Source organism: Catharus ustulatus, chromosome 7 (assembly GCF_009819885.2).
Source record: "Catharus ustulatus isolate bCatUst1 chromosome 7, bCatUst1.pri.v2, whole genome shotgun sequence".
In the NCBI taxonomy this organism is placed as follows: Eukaryota; Metazoa; Chordata; class Aves; order Passeriformes; family Turdidae; genus Catharus; species Catharus ustulatus.
The window spans coordinates 8,374,775-8,400,597 of record NC_046227.1 but is presented as its reverse complement, the minus strand read 5'-3'; the positions used below and the strand labels follow the sequence as shown (position 1 = coordinate 8,400,597).

Genomic DNA, 25,823 nt, shown 5'->3' with positions numbered 1-25,823 from the left:
GCAACATAACTATTCTTTCCATATTAACATTTAGTGTATGGAACCATGAGTGGCAGAAACTTGTTTCTGAAGGAGAATGGAAATGGTTTAGAGAAAGTATGAGTTTCAGTGGGAGAGGCAGCAGTTTGAATATGAGCTGTGCCTTCTCCCATGCTTCTGGCCATACAAACCTTCCTCAGCAGTTTGAGGAGCGCCTCTGTATCACTGAGCAAGCAGAAGTGCTCTCAGTAACTCGGGTTTGAAAAGCAATATTTACCTGCCTAGAAAGGTGACTTCTTACACACTTGGGCTGTCATTTTAGCTTGTACCCACGAGCGTTAAGTGACTGTGAAACTCTCTTCTTGGAAATACAACAGCTGTAAACAAAATGTGCTATTAGAGTACCAGTGGCGGTGCATGTCAGAATATTATCAGCACTGAATCAAAATGCACTGCTGTTATCACAAGCCTTAGCCATTTTAGACAGCATTACATAATGGCAAAATATTTTTCAGGGTGGGGGAAAAAGAATTAAAACTCTCCCTTATGGTTTTAATCTCCCTCTTTTTTTATCTGTGGTTTAAAACTGTGTCAGGTATACATCAAAAACACGCCTTCCCTAGAGTATTTAGTTTACAATTTCATTTAATAATGGAAGTGTACTTCCATCCAGCTAGGAAGGAAAAGGATTAAATAAAAAGCACTAAAATTCTAAAATCCAGTAACAGTAGTGTAGCCTGTCTTCATGCTCTGCAAATGAAGTAGCCATGCAAAAGCTTGTTATTAGTCTATAATATCAAAACTGATAAACTATTAGTGTTTTGTCAGGCATGATAAATGCTAAACATTTTCCTCTGCAGATCGCCTCAGCAAGAACTGTGACTGTTTTTAGACACATCTGGCACTGCAGATTTTTTCCCATCCTGCATTTCAGTGATTTAAAAGGCCTTGGCTGGGCAGAAGGATGTCAGCTGTTTGGTTTAAAATACTGTTATAAGAGTCAATAAGATTTAAAGAGGCAGTAGGTAAAATTCCAGCCTTGCTGGAAGTAGTGGGAGAGTGACCATTGAGTTTAATGGCTTTGAGATTTCTCTGTATGGCTTTTTGTCCATTTTTATTCTTGGTAAATTTTCCATTTCCCAGAATTGCCCTTTCTTTTCTATTCAGCTTGTCCTGCTTTCAATATTAGCTCTAGGAGTGAGCGTGGAGTTAAAATACCAAACCCTTTACTTTCACAAATGCCATATTTACAGCTCACTTCTGTGGCACTGCTGCAAGGCAATAATAACAGGTGTGTAAAAATAGTAAATGCAGGTATTCATTTATTTTAAAAAAATGTTCTTAACAGACTTTTCTGTCTTGATGCACACCCAAGAACATGCAAGGTTTTTGGCTCCTCTCTTGTTGCAGGGTTTCAAATGGGAAACTGTTTTTTGGTAGAATAGGTAAGGAATGTAGTAGGTTTTGCTACAGTGACATTTTACATTGTTTTATCCATTTTCTCCCACACTGATAATTGGGAATAGTAAGGGATGTCTCTCCAGCTCCAGGCATGGGAAAGGATGCACACTGCTTGGTGTGCTCCTGTTTACCAAGCAGGAAAATCAAACATACAGTCTGCTGAAAGCCAACCCTCTGAGCAGCCACAAAAGATTTTAACAATACAGCTGGACTGATACAGAAAGCAAGGTTGTAGACTGTGTGGACCCACTGCCATCACAGTTTTACAATGCAGGACTCAGGGCAAAGGAGTGAGTAAAAATAGCATCAAACCACAGAGGATTCGTTTGATTTGTAAGGAGGAGTGATCACGGGTTTGCAACATGTCAATAAAATGTTCCTGAGCATAACAAAACTTTTTCTGAATAGCCTGAACAAAAGCAGTGGAAAGTATGGCTGAAAGCATGCTTTTAGCCAGCTACAGACATGTCTCTGAGTAGTCACAGGCCATTCAGGGTCATGTTCTGGCCACTAAAATAAGCAGGATATTCGCAAGGGATTTGCCAGGCATGTGATTCAGGAAGTGTACAAAAATACCACATATAGGAGTCAAGTATTTTTATTTCAGTCTCCTATTTTCTCACACACACTTTCCCCAAATTCTGCAGCTCTTTCTTTAGTTTCCTGGATGAATCCTCTCAGGCAGCATGTTTTTACAAGCACAGATGCTACCTTGGAAAAAAAGAAAGGAGGGAAGGGAGCCAAATGGGTGTCACACTTCAGCTTGGCAGCATCTTGCCAACATGTGCCCCGAAAAAAAAAGGGACTGATTTTAGTAATCAAACTGAATATAAAAGCAGTGCAAAACTAGGACTGTAAAACCTTCAGATTGTCAGAAGGGCTGAAGGAAATGCCTTGTAGCCAAAATGACATCCCTGACCTACTTGTCCATGCTGTCACGTACCTGGGTAACCTTTTCTGATCCGTGCCTTCCATCAAACCTCTGACAATTTTGCCATTCATACTTGTTTTCAATTGTAATTTTTTTGAGTTTGTTCTGAAGTGTGAAACCAGAAAGTAAAGTCTCATAGCACCATGCTGGCAGACCTAAATATAAGTGAGACCTTTTCAAACACTGCCTCTCTGTGGAAAACAATCCATTCAGACCTGGAGTTCTTATTGGAAATTAGGGGGCAGCCTGGTAATTGGACTAGGGTGTGCTTTTATGTGTAGCAGCTTCTCAAGAGGAAGTTCCTGCTTTGTTTCATTGATTGCCTGCCTGATCTTTCTGCCAGTAAAAGCCATGCATGCAGCTGAAGGGGTGAGGATGGATGGAAAATGCAGGTCTGTGTTATGTAAGATGTGCCTGTTCTCTGAGTGTGATCAGGTGGAGAATGCTTACAGGTTCTAAGTGCATCTCCACACAAACTGGAAGCATGTTTTGTTAATCTACAGTTTAATTGCTTAGAAGCAATTTCTGTCAGTGTAGTCCTTAAAACCTGGAAGAGCTGCTAGTTGCACCAGTACTTAAATTGCTGCAGGCCACCTGCAGAGGTGCCAAAGAAGAGAAAACTTCAGGGCATCTGGGATTGGATTTGCAAATTGGAGACCTTTGGAGTCTACATTGTTCTAGAGATTGGAGAGAAAAGGAAGAAACCATATCTGATTGCCACATTTCCAGAGAGGGTTTGGAAATACCAGATCAAATTTACAGGTGTGATCCTGGGAACACACCAGGCTCAGTCATACATGGTGCAGGAGTTAATGTGGCAGGAATTGCAGAGGCATAACTTAGGGCACAGCAGTGCTGCTCAGAGAGGACTTGCACCCCATTTCTCCAATTTCATCCTCCCCATCAAGGAAAAGATACGCCCTAGGTGGGCAAGATGAATCCTGGTTTTTTTCTGGATGAGCTCCCATTTTTCTGCTCGAGCTCCCTCGAAGCACACCCTCAGCTGGGAGATGGAGACATCATCAGTCATGCAGCCATCCCCCAGGGCAGCACCAGCCAGACAATCCTGCTCCTTCCACACATCAATATTCCTGACACCCCTCTTAAAACTTAGGTCATGCATATCCATCTACTTTCCAAAAAGTGTCAGAAGGATACAAATATCCCTTCACTATTTTTAGAGCCGTATCAAAAGTATTTATCAGCTTCCTGGCACCTCATCCCATTTGTCACAGTGGATGCTATCTACCAGTCAGCAGCAGAGGGTGAGGTGCTCTAGAAAGGCACTGGAGGTGGATGAAACTCCAGTGGCTGAGACCACAGTGAGGGTGTTGTTAGGTGTTCCCCAGCCCAAGGGGATGTGGAGGGAGCAGGGAGCTCAGCCTGGCAGAGCAGGACAGCTGATGTCTGGTGGGCACCATGCACTGTGCTGCCCACCAGCCCTCCCACACCCCAGCACACACCCTACCCTGGCTGTGCATCCCAGCTCCCACGTGCACGAGGACGGGGCTCAGGCTGCGTGCTGTGCGTAATTCATGCTGCTCGTGCGAGGTGGCACAGGAGAAGTGCCCAGAGTTGTGTTTTTCCATGCACACATTGCCAGCAGGAAACTCTTCCTCCATAGCACATACCTGGCATCAGGCAGCTCTTTAATGTGCAGGTGACGTGTTCATCAGCCTCATGGCACAAAATGGGGCTGTTTTCATAGCACTGTTGGTTTTTAGGAGGCAATGTATTCAGGTTGAAACTTTGCCCACATACCATCTGCTTCAGCCTTATCTTCTTTGACAAGAAAGCTGAATACATAATGTCCACTTGGCTTTCCTGGTGTTACATAAGGTTGTGGTTTTGTGTTAGGTTTGCAGTTTCGGAGCTCCTCAGCAGCTCCTGCTCCATGCTCCTGCTCTTGTTCTCAAGTGGAGAATCAGTGACAAAAATCAATACCATCTTCATAGCTATAATGAATGTGACCCACAGGCTTTTTTAGGATGACCACAAGCTTCCATCATATGTCCAAGGCCTATTTGCAAGTATTGATTGGTATTGCAGATTATCTGTAGCCATTTCATAGGAAATCTCAAGGTCTCACAGCTTTGCTCTCTGCGCTCGGGTTTGCTATCAAAGGTACATCTGTAAATCACAAGACCCACCCAGAGACACTGTTGATAGCCAAGGCTGCTGAATTGTGAAAATCAGGTGTTTCAAGGTTTCTGTAGCTGCTTAAGGAGGATGGTTCTCAGCCAGCTCCAAGTGAGGGAAGGCACTGCTTTGGAATGAAGCAGACTCTGTTTACTTGAAGTGGGGGGGGGGGGAAAGTGGGACCTTCATATGCAAATGTATGGCATTTGGAAATGTCATATAGCCACATCTACATATAAATAAGCTGCTCTGGAGTGCTGCACTAGCCAGGCTGCTTTGATACAGAAATTGCATAGTAGCACACAAAGCAGAAACAGCAGGACGTCACTCAGTAAAGTTTGGGGAGTTTTGTTCCTTAATGATCACATAACTAAGTTAACTAATAGTGCTGTGTCACTGCAGTGCTGGACTGGGAAGGGTTGTGAAGAGCTGCTGGTTGGTGGGAATCATGTGTGTGTGCTGGGGCTGTGCAGTAGGGATGGTGGTCTGTGCCCCAAAACCAGCACTGAACGTAGAGGCATTCCCCTGGCAGTGTCCCTCCTAGCCATCCTCTGCAGATCCATGCCTGCTGTCTCTGAGGGAGACACGGTTTGCTTGTATAAAGCATCTTCTGCTGCTAACATCCTCATATTGGCATGGTATTTCCATCTCTGTTTAATCTGGTATTAAACAGTAAATTGAAACTCTCAGGCACACTTCTTCAGAGGGGAGGACAGAGAGAGGAGCCCTGATCTGGGCTGTTCCTGTCCATTTTTTACCCCCTCCAGCAGTGGCACTAATGAGTAGCTGGAGGAGAGGTGGGTGGGAGAGAAAACAAGCCCTTGGCTCAGCTGTTGGGAGGAATTTCTCACAGAGGGTGGCTCGTGGTGTGATGGATCCAGCACTCGCCCCTCTGCCTGCAGGCACGCAGCCTAATTGAGGGAACCTCACAAATCTCTAAACTGACACCAACTCTTTTTCAACACAGAATTACAATAATAATAAGGTTAACTCATCCTCTAAGGGCTCTGTCATGAGCTGCCTAAGGAGATCATATGCAAGGAGATAAACTGTGACTTTATTTCTTTACACTGCTGGTTTCTGAAGGGGGAGGATGCTGCTCCCACAGGGCTGGTGGCATCTCTCTTAGGCAGGAGGATCTCAGTGAAGGGAACGTCAGCAGCTTGCCAAAAACAAAGAGTAGCTGAGTTAGCACGGAGAGGGATTTAATGTATTCTAAGAATGGGGTTAACATAGATTTATTCAATCCTGACACAAAAGAAGGCAGTACAAACTGTAAGGGCCCCTTTACCCAGGGCTTTGATAAATCCACAACACAGCCCTGCATCATTAAATCACAAACTAGCAGTGATTGCAGCCCTCAAGACCAGCTCCTGCAGCAGCTGCCTTAAAAAGCTCTGCCTGTGTTACTTCATCCACCAAAATGGGGAGATGGTCTGGGGACAGCTGACACAGAGCTGGCACAGGGACCTCCCCAGTCTGCTGCCCTGGGAACAGCAGGTGCTGCTGATGTTGGGGACGAAAAGCTCAGTGCTTCATCTGCCTCTGGATGTCCTGGAATCAAGTGTGGGGTGCAGAGGGGACAGCTCAGTGCATCATCCTCCTCTGGATGTCCTGTAATCAGGTGTGGAGTGCAGCATCAAGGAGCAGTGACTGCTGCTCTGGGGGTGGCCTCAGTCAGGGTGAGAGGCTGCAGTGTGGTGGGGAAGCAGAGGAGGTTGGACAAGGTGAGGCAGCAGCCTGCCTTGCCTCCCTGAATGAAACAGTCACCCCAGGGAGGAGCTGAGCCTAATGTGAGCACCTGGACACGGAGCAAATGCTGCTTTGGAGCACACATCAGCCCCTGTGGTACTTTTTCTCTTCCAGTTCAGCTTACATTGCTCAGTGTTCCCATTTAGATGTGTGAGCAGTGGTTGTTGCCATGTGCTCACCTCACTGTGCAACTTTGGGTTATATTGCACCTTGTGTTCTAGTGACTACTTAGAGCCTTCTTTTACATGCAGGAGCCTTGGCTTTTAGGGGCCTGTACAATCTCTAGGGTAAGCATCTGTTAATTCAAGGGTACCACAGACACTGTGCAAAACAAGGGTAAAAAAATACAGAAAAACAGTCCTGGCTTAGTTTTGAGTAGACAAACAGTCTTGTTATATATGCAGGAAAATGATTAACAAGTTGCTTGATTTCAATCAGTTTTCTCAAAGAAGGAAGATACATTCACAGATGTTGTAAATAAAAGTGCTTCTTGATTTCCGAAGTTCAGCAACAGCTTTAACATATATAGCATGGCCCCTGTATATATGCTGACAAGCTGAAAGTATTTTGTTCTCCATTTGAACATCTGGGGATTATTAGTGTCTTAATTCATTGGTTTCTATTATTAATTATGGCAGCAGGCTGAATAATTACGATGCATTGCTGCAGAGACAGAGCACAGTATTTTTTTCAAAGTGCGCTAGGACATCTTGCCATCATCTCAAACATAAAAAGCCCTAGATTATTTTTAAAAAGGAAAGTGGATTTTATCTTATTCCAGGGAACTGATTTGCATAGGGACATTTAAAATTAATAAATTACTGTGTTCAGCAAGCCTATTTTGTGCCTGAGAAAAGAAGTGAATGTAATTTATTTCACCATGTTCCATTTCTCTTTTTCCCCTTGGTGAAGCAGCTAATACAGGAAGGGTATTTTTTGTGCAGTGTATGTAGCAAAACTAGCTTCAAGTTTGCACTTGGAGTGGCTGCAGGAGGAATTGAGGCTCAGGCTGCAGCATAGTGGTGCCAGACATTTTCAGCTGACATTTGGTGTCTCATTTTCCTCTTGCTCTCAGGGAGAGTGGGCTGGTGAGCTCCCTCTTGAGCAGCAGCAAGCACTTCCCTCGGAATTCTCACTCAACGCCCACCCAAACAGTGATTTTCAGTTGCTTGCACACATTTTCTTCGTTGTGAGGAGGAGCTGTGTAATTGTAAAAGCAGTGTTTCAGGAGAAGGGGATGTGAGGGGTGGAGGTGCTGGCCCTGAGCAGAGTGCAGCAGGGTGGCTTTGCCAAGGATGCTGTGCCTCGGAGCTGGTCAGCAATTGGAGAGCAGAGAGACAGAGAAATCTCTGCTCTCTCACCAGAGCTGGGGTTTATCATGGCAGTTCTTCACTACAAGCCTGCCTCAGGACTTTATCCCTAAGCTGCTGAGGGACCTCACTTCCTCTTGGATGCCTGAGGAGAGGGGGAAGTGCCTGCAAACCTGCTAAAGCAATTCTGCACTTTCAGAGGGAGCAGCACCATTGCCATCCTTCCCCTGGACCTTTGAACCATTCCTGCAGATGTTCCTGGCCTGGGAATGCTCCCTTTTACATCCCAAGAGCAGCAGTTGCTGACTCTGTGAAGTCTGAAGTTGATTAACATAAACTATCCCTAGTCTCATCCACACGGTTCAGATTTCCACCCACAGTCAATCAACTTCAGCTCTTTCCCAAAATCCAGGGCATCCCTGCCTTTGCTCCACAGGTGGATACTCTCTGGATGTTTGTTTGGTTTCAAACAAGAATTGCACACAAAGTCTCTTTCATGCAGAGCAGAAGAGCTTTGTTCAGAAGGTTCCCAGTGCTGTGCTCTGCAGCATCTTTTTGGGAGAGCCACCAGGGAGGTAAAAGGAGTGAGGGGGATTTGCTTCCAAAGGGGCTTGAGAAGGTTAAAGACATGGACTTGACCCAAGAATCCCTTTTTCCTTTCATATGTCCTCTGATAATGTGATGTGTAAGGAGTCACTACTTCAATATCAGTGAGAGCTTCCATCTGCAAATTTGACTGACCTCAGCAGTATTAAAAGATTAAATTATTATGTAAGTCAATTCTCCTTAACCACTTTTTCCAATGAGATGGGTGTCAAAATAGTTTCTGCTGCACATCATTCATTGTCTCATCCCTTACTTGATTAAATATATGTGTGTATGTGTATTTTCAGGCCTTCCCTGGTCCAGGGATGACTGTGCACTAGGTGTTAATGTTGTACATGAGCCAATATTTTCTCATATGGGCATAGCCTAATAGTTATTATTTCCAAAGCTCCAACATTACCTGCTGTACATCAGCCAAATGCTAACATCAGAATTTACAGACCCTCTACTTCGCTTGCTTGAAATCACCTAGAAAGTCTCACTGATTACCTCATGAAGAATGACAGAATTATCAACCTTGCAGAACTAATTGATAAGTGCCTGGCAGTCAATTCTTGGATATAAGAGTCCTGGTTTTGCCTAGATTTTTATTTTAAATTCTCTAAAGTGGATTGTAGGACCTTATGTCTGGAAAGAATTTTCTGGGCACTCCAGACAGTACTTCATATAATCCTCATCAAGGGCACTAATGGATTTATTCCTTTGTCAGCAGCACTGGTGCACATGTTTAGTTGTGGAACAGAAGCTCCACATTTGCTCAGATGGGAGCTGGGGACCAGAGAAGAGTCTGGCTGCCTTGTTCCCATCACTTGCAGAATTACAGCCTGCCACCAGGCAGATTGCTCCAGCTTTTGATGAAATTTCAGCTTTCACTGAAGTAGTTACCTGAGAATCTGAAGGGTGCACATTCAACCTCCAAAGATTGAAGGAAAGCTGTGTAGCTAAACCAGAAATTAAAATTTAAATGATACAAAATATATTTGAAACAATTCCTCTGAACCATCATGATGAAAGACAGGAACAGGCACAGATATTAAGGAATTTAGACAATATAGCTTTGAATAATTTATTTAACATTGCAGAAGACAATCCATCAGGAAAAGCAAGGGGCCAGCCACACTGGATTTATCCCAGAGAAATAGTTCATCATCTCAGCATCTGCCTGCCATCCACAGAGAGGCTGGAGAGCAAGGGTTTAGCTGGGAGACTTTTCCAGGGAGAGAGATGATGAGCTGTTTCAGGCTACACAAAGTAGCATCTGGCCTCCACGCACTTAAAAATAATGTGTTTTGACTAGTGTGTCTTATTTGATAGGCTATCATGTCATGTGCTGGCACTAACAAAGAGATGTGAACAATATGAAATGTCATGTTAGGCTAAAGATGAAAAAAATGCTGCAGAAATGCAAAAGATGTTGCCTTTATCAAAGTGACTTTTTCGATCAGAAAAGTGCTTCAAGAAAAAGGTTCTTGAATACAATTGATCTGGAGGGTGAGGGTGTGTTTCTCTTTTGAAATAAAAAGGACAAGCATTTGGAGAAACACGGCAGGAATTTCTTGTGTCCAGAGATAAGAGAGACTGACCCAGTCAGTCCAATTTTTCCCTGTTGTCTTTGCAGCTGGCTTCTGCCTCAAATCCTGTCCATCACAAAAAAGTACAAGTCTGTCCTTCTGGCACAAATAAAACTTTCCCACATTGTTGCCAATAAGAATGCAGCAAGTCTAGAGTGTGAAGAGGAGCTGCTGAATTTAACATTACTGAAACCTGAGTAACTTTGAATTTGGTCTGTGTCGTTGCTTTATGCATACAGATCTGCTGTGCTTGGGAAAAGTGGGTTTGTATTTAGCTCAGCTCTCTGTAGGTGTGAGTTGGTGTGGTAGAGGGGCTCCTTAGTGTAGTGATACTGAAGTTTGGTTAGTACAAATTGCATCCAATACTGAATTGATAAACAACCCAAAGTTTTTATAAGGGTGGAAGTCTTTAGTTTAGGTTTAATTTTTTTAAGATTAGCACAGTTCTTGTGTGCTTCATAACTTCAGCATGGTTTTCATTTATATTCTCTCTTTTTAGAACCAGTCTCTAGTTCTTGTTTCATGGTGATGTAAACCCTGTGATGCATTCATAAGAATTGGTATCTCATCAACAGCTGGATTGCTGAAAAGTGCTCAGGTCCTTCCAGAAATGGGAGCAGTCAGGTTTTAACATGAAGGGACTTTTAAAGCATGCCTGGGTGTTTGGGTCTCTACATTGGCTCCAAAAAGATGGGTTTGTAATGAGCAAAATAAGCTGGTTTGAGGCAGGGAAGTACTTTGTGTGCATTCAAAATTTGCTGGGAGGGGGAACTTCTCAGTTTGACCAAAATGATGTTTTTATTGTGGTCTGTATTTCTCTATAACCTAAACAGCAGGTCAGACTTAACATGCATTTTCCCCCTCTCTGCCTTTATATAAATCCCTGACTCTTTTGGAGGAGTCATCAGTCTAAATGAGATACAGATAATTTGTGTGTAAATTTTGTGGGCTCTTCTGGGACAGGTGACAAGTGTTCCTGTATGAAGTGTTTACTCTCAAGAGTTCATCCTACAAATGGTAGCAAAGCTTGGGCCATCTTATTTTAGATTCAGTAAAGCATTTTCCATCACAACATTATGCTCAGAGGTGTAATTACAAGTTCTGCATGATCCTAGATTTCCTTTAAAGTATGCCATAGACCTTGTTAAAGAAAACATGATTTCTACCCACAGGTTGCCTGCCCTACAGCCAACACACAGTGAGAGCATCTGCATGTCCAGATAGGTCCTGGTCCCCCTGTCAAGTCCCAGATTAGTCTGTCCTGAAAGTTAAGATTTCCCCCCTTTTTGAAGTGTACCTTTAAAAAAAACAAAATAAATAAACCAAAGGATTTCATTCTGTTTTAACCACACTGAAGGAAACGGTATTATGTTTTCCACCATAGAAGAAAAAAAGTGTATTAATAAGGATTAATAAGTGTATTAATACTTCTTGCTGCAGTTTCCTGGACAGAAATAGACTTGAATGTGGGCCACAGCAGAGGTCAAGCACAGCCAGAACCCATCAGGCACAGTGCATAGGTGATCACTGCATGGGTGTGGAGTCCTGAGCACACACAGTGTGCCATGGGCAAGTCCACTGGAGGCTGGCACATGACACACATTTATTCTGTCTGGGAGGATTTCCAGGGCATAAAAGAGCATGCAGGAAGGGGTGATAACTGTGGGTGTTTATTTCACGTGTTGGAAGCCAGTGTCTCACTTAGATGGTGATAGGTGGCCAAAAATGTTTAGTGCCAGACCAAATGGGACCCCTTGTCTTCCCACCTTTTTCCTGTAGCAAAAAGTTCCTGGGCAAGCTGTCAAAGGAGGTTACACCACACCTCTGACCTGCCTCTTGTCAGCACATCCTGTCTGTGCTGTCCCAGAGACAGCTGTCAGCCCCCAGCCCAGCAATCCTCACTGCCCCCATGCCCTGCCCTGCATGGTCCCTGGAGCCTCCACCAGCCTTGGAGGTATCCCAGTGTAACCAGGGAACAGGGAGAGGCACATGAGCTTGTGTTCAGCATTTTGAAAAGATGCAGTATGATTCACAGTGCACAGGTCCTGAAAGCCCTAAGGATGAAAGGGGGAGCTAATGCTGTCAGCAGGGACATAGAGGTTGCCTGTCATTCTCATTTGCTGGGAGCTGGTCCTCGCCTGTTTTCACATCAGGACAATATAACCAACTTTATTAGTGCAAGTGGTTAGAGACTCTTACAACTCTCCTTGGACAGCAGCGACAGAAAAGAAATTCATTATGAAAATCTGAATCTTGGATCTGCTGCACACACTTTTCCCAGAGGTGGGATAATACCTAAGCATGCCTGCTGCTGGCATGACTGGCTTGGAGGCAGAACACAAATTGCAATTGTTTTATAACACTCAGGGACTTCCTTTGGAAGATAAAAATGCTTCAACTTATTTGCGTGCAAACTCCATTTCCTCAGACATCCATCATGAGATTTCTTTTTTCTGTTTTTAATTAATCACAGCTAGAAGATAGTATCACAGAAAAAGAAAGTGTTACCGTTTGAGATATCATAAATATTGGTTAAATGGAAGAATTTGTGAAAGGTACCCAGATTAATTAATACCTTGGTGGCCTACAAAATTCATGTGAGTTCATGGTGGTAACACCCTGTGAAGTTGAGCACATACCTGCTTCAAAACTGAGTGAAGCCTCCATTTTCCTGGCTACTGAAAGGATTTCCCAGGATTTGCACTCTGAGTAACTCTTTAATTGCTCCAGAAAGTCAAGCTGGTTTAAAGTGCTGGGTGCTGTGGGGTGTGGAGGAGGCCACTGGGCTTTGGGGCATGGGCATGTAGCACTGGTGATAAACTTCTCTACTTCAGCCATAAAGTTGTCTTTCTGTAGTGCTGAATTACCCAATGCATTATAATGTATATTACATGCAAGTGTCCAGAGTCTCTCTCCCAACCTTGTCTCCCTTTGAGGAGACAGTACATCAAGTAAAACAGAAATAATCATGTATTTTGCATGTGCTATTCTGTCATCAGGTTTGAATAGTCACGTTACTTTCTCAGGTGTCTCATTTGCTGTAACTTGACAGGAATTATAAAAGACTGATATGAACCCTGGCTCTTGCTTCCCATTAACAACATGTTTCGCATCTTGTCCTCCTGGTTTTCCTTTCTTTCATATGTTGAGTTCTTTCCATCCCTTCCCCTTATCCTACATGGTCAGGTTAACGTTCCCCTTCACCTGTGTTCACAGAGAATGCAAATAAACTGGAAGAAAGTGCAAGAGGGATCTACATCCCTTGTCCAGAGCATTACAACGGCTTCTGCATGCATGGCAAGTGTGAGCACTCCACAAACATGCTGGAACCGTCCTGCAGGTAACCCTTCTCCTACACACATGGAAATACTGACTTGCAGCCACACTTAATCTAGATCAGCTGTGGAAAATAATGGCAACCATGGCCCTTTGTGCTAGGAAATCCATCAGACTTAAATTATTCAACAAAGTCCCAGAAGTGTATTGAGTTATGAACAATGTTAATTGACTGTAAAGCCATCCAGTAAGCTTCAGTTACATTTAGATGTGTTTTTAAAAGCCCTCCACAAAGCATTCAGACCACTCTAGGTGCCCTCCTCTGCCTGAGGGGCAGCAGGCTGGGGCAGAGGTGGCTGCTTCAGCAGGAGCTGATTTTGGAGGAGGTTTGAGCAGGGAGGGGGAACACTGTGAAAGTGCTCCTTCTGAGTCCACACACTGTGACCAGGTGGCTGGAAAAGGGCTATTACACATGAAGCACCATTTTCCTGGGACACTGGAATGGGATGCAGAGATACAGACCAGACTCTCCCCAGGGCAGAACCTCAAGCCAGCTTCTCTCAGCTCACACAGACAGCCAGGACACATTTTGCTCTTTGCAGCTTCTGCATTTTAGGTGCTCCATTCAGCTGGAAAATGTCCTTTCCTCAAGGTGCTGGCAGCTGTAGAAGCAGAAGCAAAGGGAGGATGCAAAAGGCTTTAACCCATCAGGGTTAGTGCTCCACTCACACACCTGAGAGGAGCCCAGGCCATCTGTCTCAGTCCCTGACAGTTGCTGCTGCCATTGACCTGGATTTCCACATCTTGCTTGGGCAATTAAGGGGAAGCAGGGCAAGAGCTAAAACTGTGAAAGCACTGCTTGGCCCCAAAATCACAGAGCAGAGTGGAGATGTCAGGCTGCAGGATGGGAGCTGGTGTGCAGTGCAGCAGCAGCATTGGGGTGGATGGCTGCAGCATCAATAGAGGAGTTTTTTATAGCATGCAGACGAAATGTAAATGATGTATCCACTTTCAGGAACATCTAATCACATTTCATATGGAGCCTGGATGATTGCTTATCACCTCCTTAGGGGTAATCTGCATAAGGAACCACAGCTCCATGGCTTTTCACCCTCCCCCACCTCCCCAAAGAAAGGGAGAAATCTAAAGTATGTTGTGCAAGGAACTTAATGGGTTCTCATCACAACGTGCAAGTAGCTCCACTTGAAGCCAGTTATGTCATGATCCCCTGGGCACCTCCTGGCACTCTCACAGTGTTACTCACTCTCACAGACCTTGGTGGCACTGAGGACCACAAGTCTTCCCTCTCAGAGATTGAGCACTCACTGATACTCTCTCTGGGAGTCCATTCTCCAAAAAAAAAAAAACCCCACATAAGCTTATGCTTCAGCCACTAATTTATTTTTTTTCCAGATACAATTTTTCCAGCACTCTTTGAAAGCAGCAGGTGTAACGAGAAAAAAAAAACATTTTTTATTTCAGATGTGATGCCGGCTATACTGGACAACACTGTGAAAAAAAGGACTACAGCGTTTTATATGTGGTTCCAGGTCCAGTACGATTCCAGTATGTCTTAATAGCAGCTGTGATTGGAACCATCCAGATTGCTATCATCTGTGTTGTAGTCCTTTGTATTACAAGGTCAGTATCTCTGGTGCTTTACAGTAGAAAGAGAAAAGACTTTTGTTTTTCCTGCAATGTGCGCTGATTATACCGATTTCTGCAGTGACACTGCTGATAACAAATGCTATTTAATTCACCAACAAACAGAAGATATCATCTGGTCCAGCCAACCAGTGCTCCTTCGTTTTTATGACTAAATTTTTACTTCCATCTTGATCAAACTGAGGTAGCAACGGTGCCTACAGCAAGTGAAGTTCTCTATTTTGTATTCAGATGCTTGGACAAATACTGTTCATATAAATAAGGGGAATATAAATACAGCAGCTGGATCAACACTTAATAAAACTAATCATATCTCCATCTGGTTTCCTTAAGGGCCCATTCCCTTAGTCCTAATCAGGCAAAGCACACAAACTTTTAAGCCTGTTTGCAACCCTGCTGATTAAATTATTTCATTAGGCTTGAGTGCATGTTCAAAGGCACTGCACTTGTTTTAGGGTCTTCCACATATGATGTACTTGGGGTTTTTTTCTTCAGTGAGGAGCAGAGGGTTGTGTGAATGGAAAAAGCCCCAGGGTAGTTCAGAATGAGAGGGGTAAATGCAATCCTTCCCCTCCATGGGCTGCTCTGCTCCCCCACCTGACTCTGTTACTGTCTCTGGGAGGGCTTGGGGTAAGTTCTGAATGTCAAACATCTACAGGCTTCTCTTAGAAATCACAAGGTGAAATTAATTCAGCCAGCAGCACTGATAAATCACTCTTTTAAAAAGTGTTTTCTTTTTAAAATAAAAACAAAATGCCAGGCATCATACCTCCATATAAAATAAAGTCTCTACTTTATTTCAGTCCCTATGTTGCACTACCTGGCTGGAAGACAAGTGTAGAACATTTGTTCCTGAAAAAGACAATTAAAAAATAATTCATAAATCCTTCTCTGGCCTAAAGGCACAAAACAAAACCTTTTTTGGCCTAACAGAGTTCATCACCTGAATGGCAACTACAGAATGAGGCAGTAGATTACAGGAGGTGATATTCACAGAAGGTAATTCAAACCACCAAAAATACAGCTTGTGATGAGAGAAAGAAGGTGGTGTAGTAACTGATAATGGAATAAATGTGTATTGTTTTGTCAAGTGACTCTCTAGTTTTGTCACCTTGATGCAGTGAGCAAAGTACTTTATCCTGAAGAATGAAGACAGGGAGCTCTGAGTGATCTGGTACTGTAATGCAAATTACCAGTCACACTGTTTTCATACACAGTGCCTTTCCCCCACACTTCCTAACCAAGTCAATTTATGATCTTTTGACTTCTTTCTGTAATGCATGTAATTACTGCAGAGCATCCTCCATCCCAGCATAATGATTTGAGGTACATTTGCAAAAGTGTGCTCTTAAGTGGCCTAAGAGAAAGCCACATGACAAGAGAGCGTGGTGGCAGCATATGCATAAGCAATTGAGTTTTTGAAGTTGTCTGCTTTGGAGAGCCTGACTGTACTGGTTTGAACTCCACACCCTGAATTCTTGAAAGTGCTGAAATCACCTTGCCAGGTTCCTGGGAAAAAGAAGGGAAACTTCACTCAGAGGGCACTGCAGCCAAATTCTTTGCTGCTCATTTCAGTGTAACCTCAGCTAATTAATTTATCCAGACAGTTTGGTGCACTGCATCCATTTCAGCCTCACAAAAGTATTGTAATCTTCCAGCTGTCATTACTGTTGTTGCTCTTAAAATTTTACCTGTACAGTGGTGCAGATCTGTGGAGTGTCCTGCATTGCTGGAAGGCTCTGAGCAGGTCCTGGGAAGTTTTAGGGTTGTTGTACAGACACTTTAATCTGAATAAACAGGCTGCTGACTGCTGAGGTTTGCCCTGCCCCTTCCTCTGCCTCCTGGGCACTTTGCACTCCAGGTTGCCACCATTACCATTTCTGTAGCCACACAGCCAGCAGAGTCTGAGGATGGACTCAGCTGAAAATGCAACCAGCAGAAGTGATGATGGTTGGGGTTTAAGTGCTTGGCTACCCATCACTAGTGCTAGCAATGGGAATAAGTTTCTGGGGTGGAGGAGCAGGGAACCAGAGGCCAAGAGGTAAAACAGCAAGGCACAGTGTGCCCAAGGACTTCCAGCTTCGAGACAAGGCAAAAAAAGAAGCAGTGATAAAAGTGAAGGAGGATGGCAAGTAATACAGGTATAGCCTAGTGTCATAATGATTCTCAGCAGTTTTCTTTACAGCTTTGCATTTTTAGTGCTTCCCTAATGTTTAGTCACAGCAGCTTATTTATGTGAAGAAATAACTTGATTAAAAATGAATGCATAACGTGTTTTACCTGCTATGAATCACATTGTGAGTAACTCGAGCTCTCGAGCAAAGCTCCAGTGGAGGGAGGGAGGGAGGGAGGGCAGCCTGTGCTCCAGTGCTTGGTTTACATCGATGTAGCTGCTGTGCTCATAAATGAATGCACCCCCCACACAGTGCACTACAAAGGACTTTTGATTAAAGAGTTAAGGACCAAGGAAAACCTATCACTCAGTTTTAGAGGATGATTAAGTCTCAAAAGCTGGTTAAATGCCAGTGCCCCCCTTAAGAGTCCCTGCTGCACTTGAGACACAGCCCACCTGTAAATGCAATACCATTGTGTGCAGGCAGTCTGGGGCCTTCCCAAGCTCCCAGCCATGGGTAATGTACAATTGAAACATGGGCTTTTTCATCATCTTAATTGGAGTAATCTCTGCATTTGAATTGATTTCTCTCGACCTTGAAGTGACTGTGTAGATACTGTCAGTGTTGGTTTGGGAAAACCATCTCCTAGCTTGCAGCTGGAGCACTTGGTACCCACCAGGCACCCCTGGGATTGCTGGCCATCCTCATCATCCCCCAGCCCCTGGCTCCTCTGTGTTTCAGAGAAAATCAGCCTGGTTGTGCCCACTGTGCCCTGGTTCCCTAACCCTACTTCACAGAGTGCTGGGGCAAAGCAGAGCTGCAAATCCAGATGCTGGAGGAGCCCTGGGTGTTGGTGGGGCTGTCCCAGCTGGTGGAAGTGTCCCTGGCAGTGTCCAGGAGGCTCTGGCTGTGCACATGGCACACAGTGACCCAGCCCTGTGTTTGCTAGCATTGGCTCCCTGACTCACTCCCAAAGTTTGATGGCCTTTTCAGGGAGCTCACAGTGAATAATGAGATCACAGACCAGCTGAAGTCTGCCTTAGCTCCGTAATGAAAGCTCTGCTGTGACCCCCTAGAGCACAGGAGACACAGGCTGGTTTTTCCTGGAGTAATGATAGCAGCCTACATCACTGCTTCCCAGGAAGGAACAAGGCAAAATATAGCCCACAGCCATACAGCTTCTCATGAGGGGGTGGTCCTGGTGGCTTAAAAGCGAGCCAAGTCAGGACAGTCTGACCCATATTTTGCTAGACACTTACATAATTGTATTCCAGCATTTTTTGAAAATACTTCCTAAGTTGTTGTGCTCTTGCTTAGCCTTTCAGTTGGCGTCACAAAGCTATAGCATCACTCCCATTCAACAGAGGGGTGGGGGGAAATGACCTCCTTTATTTTAAGGGGTCAGTAAAAATCTATTCCACTCTGTTCTGCTCTTAGTTATTGTTTGACTCAGAGCTGCAGGCTATAAGTGCTTTGAGCTCTCAGAGCACTGAGGTGGGCTCTCCCCAGTGCATAACCCTAGGGTGTCCCAAGGTGCTGCTGAAAGCCCTCCTGTAACAGAAGAACAACTCAGCCCCATACAAAGGGAATGTTTTTCCATGTCAGTGTGGTCTGAAGTGTTGTGGGGCCTCTTCCCATGGCACTCCAAGAGGGTGTTTCAATCTCTGTTGTACAGCTGCCCACAGTTATTACCTTAACCACCCTTGGCTTTCAGCTGATTAGAACATCCTGTGGCCTCCACCTGGGATTAAACTTCTCCATGCTTTCTGCCTGAGGGTGCCTTTCCATGAGAGGGAACCAGAAACACCATTAGCTTTCCATTAGGGGGAAATGTAGCATCCACAGCAGGTGCTGCTGCAGGTGAAAGGTTGAAATGTGCCCTTGCAGAGGAGCACTGGAGGTGCTGAGACACGAGGGGTTTGCCCCTGCAGCTGTCCAAAGGAATGTCAGGCTTGGGGCTTTCCAGCATGATTGCTTTCCACACCAAGCCAAGCAGCCGTGGCACCTTGTAAGTAAAGGAGCTGTTTGCTCCTGGGCTGAGCATGGAGCATTTCAGAGACTGCAGACAATTAGGGCCTTGGAAAGGCAGCCCCTGCAGCCACTGTGTAAACACTTCACAGACCTGGGACACTGGCCAGGTCAGTGTGGGACCATCCTGGATCCTGCACCTGGCTGAAAATAAACCCACTATTGCAGTTGGGATCCTTGCAATGCAGCAGGAGTGTCCAGTGTTGAGGAATCTGAACATCTCCCTTGCCATAAGTGTGTTCACAGTACGTTTTGGGGGGTTGTGATGGCTTTTTGGGGTTTTTTTGTGGTTCCATTGCCATTAGCCAGCAGGTTTCATTCCACTGAGGAGGAAGCACACTGAGGGCTGGAGGGTGCCCCTCTCACCCTTGTGCCCCTGCTGCCCCCAGCACCTCCTGAGCAGATGTGTTGCTAAGAACCATGTATTCTCACAACTCTCTTTTCCAGGAAATGTCCCAGGAGCAACAGAATCCACAGACAGAAGCAAAACACAGGGCACTACAGTTCAGACAACACAACAAGAGCATCGACAAGGTTAATTTAAAGAGCGCATGTTTCCACAATGGCAAAACTAACTGCAGAGAGCTTGGACTACAAAATACAGTATTATAGACAAAAGATTAAGACAAGATCTACACATGTTGCCTTGCATTTGTGGTAATCTACACCAATGAGAACATGTACTACAGCTATATTTGATTATGTATGGATATATTTGAAATAGTATACATTGTCTTGATGTTTTTCTGTAATGTAAATAAACTATTTATATCACACAATATAGTTTTTTCTTTTTCATGTATTTGTTATATATAATAAATACTCAGTGATGAGAAAAAAATTGCCTTTCTTAAATTTGCTGTATCTCATAGCTGTGTATAGTCTTGGGATATTGTACTTGGACACTAACAAATCTCTTTTTTTTTCTTTTTCCAGTTCTAGTGGCAATTTTGAGTCTACTGAACTCAGTAGTAGGGTTTTGAGTTGGTCCAAGATCAGCGACAATTATGGATGTGGGAAAGGTGAAGAATAATTTAACCTACATTGAGGAGGGATAAAATATTTCAGATCCGGAGTCAACTACATTTCATCAGCCTTCTTCTCCCATGCCATCTATCTTTACTCTCCCATAGCTTAGGAAGTGTTTTCCTTCTAAATTAAATCCTAACCGAAGGGGAAATGGAAATTCTCGGTAACCGCAAGGAGAGTGTCGGGGGTAACGTTTCCATTTGGGATGGAATTAGGTGTCTGTCAAGGTGAACCCTATGAGAACACTTTGCAGAATCTCCAGCTCTGGTCACTGGAGTGAGTGAAAATTGCTTCTCACTCTTGATTGAAAATTATTAGGTTAAAAAAGTTAATAACATAATAACAGCTGAAATGCCAGTCCCATTTGCACCTCGTGAACATGCTGATATAATTTATTTTTTCAAAGAGAAGGTGAAAAACACTCAGAAAATACCTTATGAATAACTTCGTGGGTGACCCTACTCCATTAAATGTAATGAACCCAAATGCTGGCTATACCTCAGGAAAATAAGGGCATGTGTTTTGTCACATCCACTTGATGGACAAGATGCAAAGTTATTTCCATGGTAGCTGGAGCTCTCCAAAACACATCCTTTCGAGAAGGTACCTCTGCTCTAGTTTGTGCTGTGAATTTTGATGGTGGCAGAGTGAGACTGAAGGGCACAGTGGGGTAACATCACTGCTGCTGCATAACCTCCACTCCTCTAATGGAGTGCCCGAGCTCTAGTCCCAGGGAGCAGCAGAACTGAGCTACAGAGCCCTTGTACCAGCAGTCACTGTGCTGCTGCCCTCCAGAGGCTCTGCCCAGGCAGAACGTACCCAAGACAAGAGTTAGGAGTATTCCTCACTGCCATCACCATGTCAGTCAGACCTGGGCTTACCTGGGATGATGTCTCATGAGTGTGTTTCCATTTCCTGCTTCAGCATCCATCTGGTCACTCTCAGCAGTCACCACCAGCCCAGCAGTGACAGCCCACCCTGCCTGGCCTTCAGGCACAGGTGTGGCAGTCCTTCTACTCTAACACAACTTTTGGTCTTCCCCTCCCTCCCCCAGCCTGCTTTAAAGTGAATCCATTGCATGATGTTCACACGGTCTCAGTTTTTGTCTTGTTCTGGGTTTCTTGGCTTTTTAAAGGTAATAAAAGGTGATTGGCAAGAGATGCTTCCAGACACCTGGTCTGTGCTGATTGATGGGAGTGGGAGTGGTGCTTGCACAGGCAGAGGGGCAGATGATGGCACAGGGCAGCTCTCTGGCACTGGGCTGTGGCCCTGCAGGGACCTCCAGCTCCCTGGAGCCGTAAGCTGAGCCAAGGAAGAAGGAGAGGGCTCCAGCCACCCCTGTCCTCAGCCCTCACCCCAGCTCTCAGGTCTTGGAGCCTTGTTTTCAGACTGGAAGGGTGACCGAGTGGGGCAGGAGAGCACAGGCTGTGAGCAGGTGTGATCCTGGCTGGCTGCAGCACGGGGATGTCTCCATGCTCAAACCCACAGCAGAATGCTCCTCTGTCCCAGTCCTTGCTGGCTTTGTGTCCCACGCCAGGGTGGTGTGACAAGGAGCGCAGGCCAGGCACTGCACAGGTTTGGTGGCACAAGATCCCCTCCAGGGAGACTGTGCAACTCTAGAATTTCATGCCCCGGTGGCATTACAATGTCCCTGCTCAGCCCCCTCCACCTGACAGTGGTGGCAGCGAGCTCCTCTGCGGAGCAGGGTGAGGATGGGGCTGGAGCAGGCAAACGTGGCTCTACCCTGCAGACACCCTCCCGTGCTTTGTGCTTCCTGAGCAAAGAGCTGGAGTCTAACAAGTGCCAAAACCGTGTATTTTGAGCCCATTCCAAATGTCACTCCCCCCACTGGGACTATCAGGTCTGGATTGTTTATTTTGGTCACTTACATTAGACACAAAAATCAAATGTTGGCACATACACACTGCCATGGAGCTATAGCAATAAACCTAATTTTAAAAGGCAAGGTTTGGTCTGGACAAAAATAGCACAGCATCGTTTAGGAGTGAAAACAGGAGTGAAACACACTGTCTCCAAACTTCCCAAGATGATGAGCCTGGCGTTTACTGAGCAGTGGCACATTTAATCCCCAAACAGCCTGCATTTGCCAGGTGTCATTAGCAGCATCCCCAGCTGCAGGGCATGTCACAAAGCCTCACACCTCCCCAGCAAGGCCAGTGTTTAAATACCTGCTGCAGACAGGAGGGCAGAGAGGGGAAAGGGATTTTTGTTTTAACACCCAGGCAGCAGGTCCCACCTCTTTGGGTCTTCCAAACTTAACCTTCAACATTCCAGCATGGGCACACAGTCTGACAGGAACCATGTCTTGGGGTAGTTCATACAGGAACGGACATTTCTACCAAAGACATTTGCAGTAGCTGTACAAAATACAGCAAATTTGGAGGATTTGTGGATTTTGCCTTTTCTGAAGGAAAATGCGTGTTTGTTAGATCCCTGTGCTGGCCAGAACTCGAGCATGGCAATGTCTGTGCAGTTTAACAAGGTGCAGGGAGGTGGGCTGGGCACGTAAGGCCATGGCCAATGTGCCATGCACAAAGCAGAGCCCAGCTCCTCCACCTGCAGTCACACAGAGGGGTGACAAAGTGTTGCTGTTTGTTCTCTTCTCAGTGCAGCTTCAGCAGCACCAGCGAGGTCCCTTGTGATGCCCATGGAGATGGACTCAGCCCTTGGGCAGGGCAGTAATTCCTCTCTTTGGGCTGTTTGATTGCCTGTTTTTGCATAGCACTATGGCAACTGTAAATAGCCTCAACTACCAACACTCACCTACTTTAAAAACCACACTAAATGACCAAATGTGCAAAAACCACTGAAAAGACCAGTATTCCACACTCAGTGTGATGGCTTTGGGGCAACACAAATGGCCCAACAGCCTGCAGTCACTTGCTGGCCTATCTATTTGTTTACCACAAGCCACAAAAGGTAAAATTAAGAGGTAAAAATAGGACTGTTGGCACACCCATTCCCTGAGGAGCAGCCTGTCACATTTCTGGAGCACAAAACCGTGTCTTTATTTCATATGTGATGCATTTATCACAACGGCATCCTGACCTCAGTCCTCAAAATAAAGCCAGGTGTGCTATTAGCAGAGCCCCTCACCTCCCCAGCCTGGGGTGGTCAGATAGTGCCCAACACCTTCCTTTTGGATGCTGGGCTGGATCCCAGGCCGTAAGGAACTCGCCTGACTGACCTCACCTCTCCCCAGTGCTGCATTACAGGACAGGCACAGCCCCCACTCCTCACCATCTTCTCCTTAAAGTCTGGTCAGATGTTCATTATCAGTCCCTTTCATCCAGAGATAATAAGACATGCCTTACAGAACATTACCATTACAAAAATATTATAATTAACGAAGGGATGCCGGACACCCTATTCCAACTGCACACTGAGGAACAGGGATCACCTCAACAGCAGAGCCATTGGGGCAGTTCCTGCTCCACCAGCACAGGCAGCTGTGGTTCTGCAGAGGTTCTCTGTGCCAGCTGTGTTGGGCAGGGATGCCCAGGAGTGTCCCATGCCCAGGGTAACCCAGCGGGCAGGGGGACGCGGGTGCCGTCTATCGCCGCCTCCTATTTTCCAGAAGCAGCCCTCAAAAAAAGCCTCATCTTCAAAGAGCTCTCTAAAGCTTCTTTGAAAACAAAATGATTAAAGGCTATCTTCCCTCTCATCCGACATCAGACACATCGCACGCCGCATCCTTGCTTTCACCCCTGATTATGCATGCAGCTTCTCCCAGCTCCCGCTCCTGCGTCGGCATGGAAGTTACAGCCCCGAATTAAAAGCCAGGTTCATTACTGCACATCAAAGCTGGTGCTGTGCCTCGGCCAGCCTGGCCCTTTCTTTAATTTATGGGTGCGTGGCCAGGCTGCAGCTCTGCTTGCAAGGCGTCTACAGCCCCCACAGGTTTGTAAGGCAAGCTGAGGGTGTCTAGCACTGTTGGTGGGGCTTTTCCAGAATAATCAACAACCTCAGCTGAACTTGAAGGGAGATGGAGAAACACATTAAGTTTTTAAAGTAATTTAAAACTATTATTAAAAATAATATAAATAATATTAACATTTCATCTGTATTTCTGGTCTCAATGGGCCACAGCCTGGCTGATGAAGCCTCTTACAATATGCTCTGTCTCACATGGAAGCCAAAAATCTTTTTTTTTTTACCACACACACACAGGATCTGGGATGCTGCACCCTGGCAGTGCAGCCTCTGCTGGCACCTGCAAGCAGGTGGGGCAGGGGGACAGGAGGAACAGGCACAGCAGCTCCTACCCTGCCAGCCTTTGGGCTGATGCTTTGCTTCCAAATGCTTGTCATATTAGGTGGCCTTAATTTATTTTAGTTTCAGTTTAATTAACAGTTTTGTCACAGCAGGAGGGCTGTTAAAAACAGAGATGCACGTAAAAAGGGGGAAAAAAATAACAGGCAAGATTTTTGTCAACTTTTCCTTTTTCTTTTTTTTCTTTATTTGCCGTATTGAATGCGAGCCACAAGGCAGTAAAATATTCCGCAGTCTCACACAGCAGCAGCCAAGCTGCAGAATTTTAAAAAAAAAAGCATGTGAGGAATCTGCTCTATAATGCTAACGAGGTGGCACTTTGTCAATAAAACAGGAGGTCAATTCCACCCAGTCCAGGGAGCACGGACACCCAGGGAGGAGCCTTGGGTCAGTCCCTCTCCCCTTGGGTTTTCCATGGGCTGTGGGAGCCACGGTGCAGCCACTGCCACCAGAAGGTGAAAAATGTTAGGAAAATGTAGTAATGCCTCATAAACTTGCCATGAGAGAAGCTTTGAAAGGGGCTTGGTTTGCACTGGGTCACTAGGAGAAGTGGTGTAATTATTCAGGGTAAGATCCTGTAAATGCAGCATCATCCCCCCATCTGAAATCAGCCCCTAGCCCCGACAGCAGCGCGGGTTTCACAGCACAGCTTTCAGCAGAGCAGGGATGAGCACAGAGGTGAGCGAGAGCCGTGTAATGTGACCTGAATTAGCAGCTATACATAGTGCTTCCTGCATGTTTTACATTTTCAAATAAAAAGGATCTTCTTGTTTAATGGTTAATAAAAATGATTAGTGCTCCCAGGGCATGGATCCTGACAGATGCAGACCGTGCTGGAGGGACCAGCTACAAGCCACGAGAGGAGATGAAACCGATGATTTTATTTTTTTTTCCCGTGGAGTACATCACCACCAGCATTTGCAAGTTAATTTGTAATATAATTATATGTTGCTTCTGTCACAGAAGCGCAGCACGTGTGTGGGCCGGCGGCCCTGGCAGTGCCACAGCCCAGCCAGCAGTGCTGCAGGGAGGAGCAGCCAAGAGCTGGGGGCTCTGTGTGTGTGTGTGTACACAGACACAGACAGGTTGGGATGTATAAATGCATATGTGGACACATACATGCACCTGTGTGTGTGCATACACACATGTACACTGAACACACGCTCATATACACGCGTGGATGTGCTGTGTACTCATGCACGTGATAAATACACATGCACATACAAAAATGTGATTTTATATGGAAGAATAAAATTATATTTGATGATGGATACTGTAGAGAAGAGCCAGCTGACTGCCCTGCAGCACGTGCTGTGTCAAAGCCACAAAGAATAACAGGGCAGAAGAGCTGAGCCCTGCTGAGCTCCCTGTGCAGCTTCCTAACAAATCCAAAACCTGCCATGCCAGCCTCATGGCAGCATTACAGCCTCACTCTGAAAGCTGGGTTGACTTTCTTTTTAAATTAATTTATTATTATTATTGTTAGTTCTTTTCATGGCATGCCATGTAGAGGATTATGGTCAGTAATAGTTTTCCAAGAAATAAAGTCTATGAAAGTAATTGTTAGGAACAAGCTGCAATAGCAAATTGCTTAGTGGTTGCCATAGTGCAGCAGCACAATTTGAGATTTAATATCATTACTAATGATATTTACTTGGCCTGCAGGAGA

At 45.2% G+C, this 25,823-nt stretch overlaps 1 protein-coding gene across 1 annotated transcript in view; it reads left to right on the top strand.

Moving 5' to 3' along the window:
• Positions 1-21,031, top strand: part of TMEFF2 (transmembrane protein with EGF like and two follistatin like domains 2) — a 118,536-nt gene extending 97,505 nt beyond the window's left edge. The window contains exons 8-11 of the mRNA XM_033064736.2: positions 12,966-13,089; positions 14,508-14,666; positions 19,280-19,366; positions 19,769-21,031. Of these exons, the coding sequence (XP_032920627.1) occupies positions 12,966-13,089; positions 14,508-14,666; positions 19,280-19,366; positions 19,769-19,865 (467 nt within the window). The 3' untranslated portion in view covers positions 19,866-21,031. The remainder of the gene's footprint in view (positions 1-12,965; positions 13,090-14,507; positions 14,667-19,279; positions 19,367-19,768) is intronic.
• The last annotated feature ends 4,792 nt before the right edge of the window (positions 21,032-25,823 follow it).